This window comes from Quercus lobata, chromosome 6, assembly GCF_001633185.2.
Source record: "Quercus lobata isolate SW786 chromosome 6, ValleyOak3.0 Primary Assembly, whole genome shotgun sequence".
Classification (NCBI taxonomy): domain Eukaryota; kingdom Viridiplantae; phylum Streptophyta; class Magnoliopsida; order Fagales; family Fagaceae; genus Quercus; species Quercus lobata.
In genome coordinates, this window is record NC_044909.1 from 24,104,001 (window position 1) to 24,108,928 (window position 4,928).

The window sequence follows — 4,928 nt, forward strand, 5'->3', positions numbered from 1 at the left end:
ACGCCGAGGAGTTAGCTGACCTCAGGGCAGCCTTGGCGGCCGCGGAGCAAAAATGGTACAACGAGGGTTTCGCTGATGCCGAAAATTCTGTAGAGCCGGTAGTGGCTTGGGCTCGGAATCTGGGTTTTGAGGCCGGGTGGTTCGCTGCTCTCCAAGCAATGGGAGCTCCCGAAGATTCGCCTCTGAGAGACCCCGGCCAAATTCCCTTTCCGAGCCTTGTCCCTGCCGTCCAGGAAGCCCCGGCTGCTATTGACGAGGAGGAAATGGCCAGCATGAGGGAGCTGGTTGAACAAATTGACGCTCACGTCGAGCCTGAGGAAATGGAAGCCACTAGCATCCTGACTGTGCAGGAGCTTCTCGGTGAAGACCAGCCTTTCCTCCTGACCGACCAGCAGGAAGTGACCCCGCTGACCCAACCTCCCAGCTGATTTTACGTTTATTATTATCGTATTTCTAATTTGGTGGTTTATTTGTCTACGTCACCGGGATGTGGTGACCGAACAATTGCCTTTGTTTGTTTAATTGGTAAACCGTTTTCCTTTTCTGTTTCAATCTGTTGAATTTATATCTATTTGTATGCCTTGCTTGGATCATGCCAGTGTTTTGGCCGTTTAATGGAATGATACCCCCAAAACCTGTTGTGCGGTGCTTTGGGGAATCCGAGAGCGCTAATGGACTTAGCATTTGTAAAGGGTTAGGGTTTCAACCTGCTTGGTGATTTTAGCTTAACCGAGAACCTGGTTTTCGTCCTTAGAGCATTTAGTTATAAGGTTTAAACCTGTTCGGTGATTTTAGCTTAACCGAGAACCAGGTTTTCGTCCTTAGAGCATTTAGTTATAAGGTTTCCACCTACTCGGCGATTTTGATCGAGCCGAGGGTCAGGTTTCTGTCCTTAGAGATTTATTTATAAGGTTTCCACCTGCTCGGCGATTTTGATCGAGCCGAGGGTCAGGTTTCTGTTCTTAGAGATTTATTTGTAAGGTTTCCACCTGCTCGGCGATTTTGATCGAGCCGAGGGTCAGGTTTCTGTCCTTAGAACTTTATTTGCAATTCTCTTGGTGTGCGGTCACGGAGCCAAAAACAACATTTACAAATAAGTTCATCATAATCTTAATTTTAACGAAATACAAGTTCTGGCTTACACGGATGATCATGCGTAGAATTTCTTTAAGTTGTTGGCGTTCCATGGTCAGGGAAGCGGCCTCTCGTTGAGGTCCTCCAAGTAGTAGGCCCCTGCACCCGCGATGGCTGTGACTTTGTATGGTCCCTCCCAGGTTTGAGCAAGCTTCCCTGCAGCTATGTCTCGCATGTTTCCCATAACCTTTCTTAACACTAGTTCCCCGGCACTAAATTCCCTCCCCTTTACATTTCGGTTGTACCTTTGGGCCAGCTTTTGCTGATACTCGGCGTGCCGTATGGTCGCGGCCTCCCTGCATTCTTCTAGCCAATCCAAATGCTCCATCATCAGGTCGGCGTTCTGGACGGGGTCAAACCCGGCGACCCGTGCACTGCATAAGCTCACCTCGGTTGGTATCACTGCCTCCGCTCCGTATGTCAGAGAAAACAGGGTTTCCCCCGTGGACCTCCTGGGGGTCGTGCGGTAAGCCCACAATACACTGGGTAGCTCTTCTGCCCATCTTCCTTTCGCCCCATCCAACCTTCTCTCGAGTCTGTTCAAAATAGTCTTGTTTACTGCTTCAGCTTGGCCGTTGCTTTGTGGGTAAGCCGGGGTTGAATACTTGTTCCTGATGCCGAGTTCGCTGCAGAAGGTCCGAAAAGCATTACTATCGAACTGTAGCCCATTGTCTGTTACTAGCGAATTTGGCACCCCAAATCTTGTAATTATGTTTTTCCATACAAACTTTTTCACGTCAATATCCCGGATATTAGCCAAGCCTTTAGCTTCAGCCCACTTTGTGAAGTAATCTACAGCCACCAATACAAAACGGCGGTTCCTCGTTGCTCGGGGGAATGGTCCGAGGATGTCAAGCCCCCACTGTGCGAACAGCCACGGGCTGCTGACAGGATTTAGACGTCCTGCAAGCTGATGGATCATAAGGGCGTGCTTTTGACACTGTTCGCAGCTCCGAACGTATTCAGCGACATCCTTCTGCATCTGTGGCCACCAAAACCCCTGGGTCATCGCTCTGTGTGCTAAAGACCGTCCCCCAACATGTCCGCCACACACTCCCTCATGCAGCTCGGTCAGAAGCTCTTTGACTTTTTCGGGATGTAGACACAAGAGGTAAGGGCCTGCGAAGGACCTTCGGTACAATTTTCGGTCCGAAGACAGCCAGTACCAGGGAGCCACCCGGCGAATCTTGTTGGCCTCGTCCTCATCCTCTGGAACTTTATCCTCGGCGAGGAAATCTATGATCGGGTTCATCCAACACAGACCGGCCACTGCTACCTGCGCAACCTCTATCCCAGCTTGGTCGGGAACACTCTTCACACAGATACTTGGCTCCCTTATAAGTTCTATCGTGACTAGCCGTGGCGTGTCCTCGGTAGCCGATGAGGCTAACGTGGCAAGGGAGTCAGCATGCTTGTTTTGTGACCGAGCTACCTAGGATATCTTTACCGTTCCGAATTGACCGATAATCTGCTTTGCTGTACTTAGATAAGCTTTCATTCGAGGGTCCCGAGCCTCGAAGTCCCCTATGATCTGATAAACAACCAGCTGAGAGTCCGAGTAAATCTCTACATCCTTTGTGCCCAGATGCAATACGGCCCTTAAACCGGCCAGTAGGGCCTCGTACTCGGCTTCATTGTTTGAGGCTTTGAATCCCAATCTAAAGGAGTGCTCCAGTTGTATACCCTCAGGGGTGATTATGACAATACCAGCCCCGGCCCCCATAGCATTTGATGCGCCGTCCACAAATACCCTCCACGGGCGAATTTCTGCACTACAGATTACCTTGCCGTCGTTCTTGGGTGTGAATTCTGCGATGAAATCGGCGAGAACCTGTCCCTTCACCGAGCTTCTAGGTTGGTATCTTATGTCAAACGATCCCAACTGAGTCCCCCATTTGGCAATTCGACCTGTGAAGTCAGATCTCTTTAACAGTGACTGCAATGGATACTCGGTGAGGACGAACACCGTGTGAGCCTGGAAGTAATGTAGCAACTTCCTCGTGGCATGCACCAGGGCTAAAACTAACTTCTCCAGGGGCAGGTACCTTGTCTCGGCATCTACTAAGGTTTTGCTTACGTAATACACTGGCATTTATACTCCCCGGTCCCTTAGCAACACAACACTTACGGCATGTTCGGTGACTGCGAGGTACATAAACAAATCCTCCCCGGGCTCCGGGGCTGTCAACCTCGGCGCCTTTGCCGAGTATTCTTTCAGCTCTCGAAAAGCCTCATCACATCCCTCGTCCCATCGAAACCCCTTCCACTTCTTCAGAAGTTGATAAAACGGCCGGCAGCGATCGGCAAACTTGGAGATGAATCGGTTCAGGGCAGCTAACATTCCAGTGAGCACTTGCACCTCTTTAGGATTGCTTGGTGGTTTGAGGCGGTTCACGGCCTCTATTTGGTCGGGGTTAACCTCTATTCCCCGAGTAGAGATCAGATATCCCAGGAACTTACCAGCCCTCACTCTAAAAGTGCACTTCTCGGCATTCAGGCGTAATTTGTGCCGCCGTAGTATCTCGAATACTCCCCGGAGGTCTTCGGTGTGCTGTGACTCAATTCTGTTTTTTACCACCATATCGTCAATATAAACTTCAACCGTGCATCCAATTTTTTCTCGGAACATTCTCGTCATCATTCGCTGATACGTGGCTCCGGCGTTCTTCAATCCAAACGGCATGACCTCGTAGTGATAGTTTGCATTCGGGGAAATAAATGCTGTCTTTTCTCGGTTTTCGGGCGCCAAGGCAATCTGGTGGTATCCTTGGAAGGCATCCAGGAAGCTCATCCTCGGGTGCCCATATGTGGCATCTACTAGCTGATCAATCTTGGGCATTGGGAATGGGTCCTTGGGACATGCCCTGTTCAAGTCTGTGAAGTCCACACAAACTCTCCATTTGCCGTTCTTCTTCTTTACTACGACAGTGTTTGCCAACTATCTCGGGAAGAATATTTCTTTTATGACTCCGGCCTCCTTCAGCCGCTGGACCTCCAGGTTTACTGCATCGACATGTTCTTTTAACGCTCTTCTCGGTTTCTGCTTCTTCGGGGGGAATAATGGGTCCACGTTGAGTTTGTGGACAATAAACTCGGGATCTACGCCGGGCACTTCATACGGGTTCCACGCGAAAACATCTACGTTCTGCAAAAGGAACAACAACATCTCTACCCTTTCCTGGTCATTCATGCTTGTACCTATCTGGAAATATCTGTCAGTATTTGGAAGAATTCTAACCTTCAACACCTCCTCGGCAACGTCCGCCCCTGTTTCCCCTTGGGGTTTCTGTAATTGCTATGAAGTCTCTTTCTCGGCATGCTCAGCTTGACCGAGCTGTTCATTTTTCCACCTGACCGCGGCAACAAGGCACTGCCTCGCCACTTGTTGGTTCCCCCTTACCTCGGCAACTCCATACTCAGTAGGAAATTTTAATTTCACATGGAGGGTGGACGGAACAGCCTTCATGGCGTGAATCCACGGCCTCCCCAGGATTGCGGTGTACGGTGAGAATGATCGGACTACTATGAAGGTAACTATAACTCCCTTGCCTTCCATGCCCACCGGGAGAGAGATTTGTCCCTCGGGAATTACGACTCTCCCGTCAAATGAGACCAGCGGCGTGTCATACTTCGCCAAATCCTGGGTCTTTAACCCGAGCCCTTCGAAGAGGTCCGGGTACATGACGTCAGCCCCGCTCCCTTGATCAATCGTTACCCTCTTCACCAGGAATCTGCCTATCCGGGCTGTCACCATCAAAGCATCGTCGTGAGGTTGGACCGTTCCTTCCAAATCG

The 4,928-nt window shown here is 50.2% G+C and overlaps 1 protein-coding gene across 1 annotated transcript; it reads right to left on the reverse strand.

The window, feature by feature from the left end:
- Positions 1-1,189: 1,189 nt before the first annotated feature.
- On the reverse strand, positions 1,190-2,857 carry LOC115950018. Its single transcript, XM_031067272.1, has 3 exons — positions 2,582-2,857; positions 2,301-2,446; positions 1,190-1,430 (listed from the first exon to the last, which is right to left on the reverse strand). The coding sequence occupies exons 1-3, from the start codon at positions 2,855-2,857 to the stop codon at positions 1,190-1,192; spliced, it is 663 nt and encodes a 220-aa protein (XP_030923132.1).
- Between the last annotated feature and the right edge of the window lie 2,071 nt (positions 2,858-4,928).

Coding starts and splice junctions, on each gene's coding strand:
- LOC115950018 (XM_031067272.1), bottom strand. CDS start 2,857: ATGGGGGCCGGGGCTGGTATTGTCATAATCACCCCTGAGGGTATACAA. Junction 2,447..2,581: donor TTATCGGTCAATTCGGAACG/GTAAAGATATCC, acceptor ATCTGTGTGAAG/AGTGTTCCCGACCAAGCTGG. Junction 1,431..2,300: donor ATTCGCCGGGTGGCTCCCTG/GTACTGGCTGTC, acceptor AGAAGAATGCAG/GGAGGCCGCGACCATACGGC.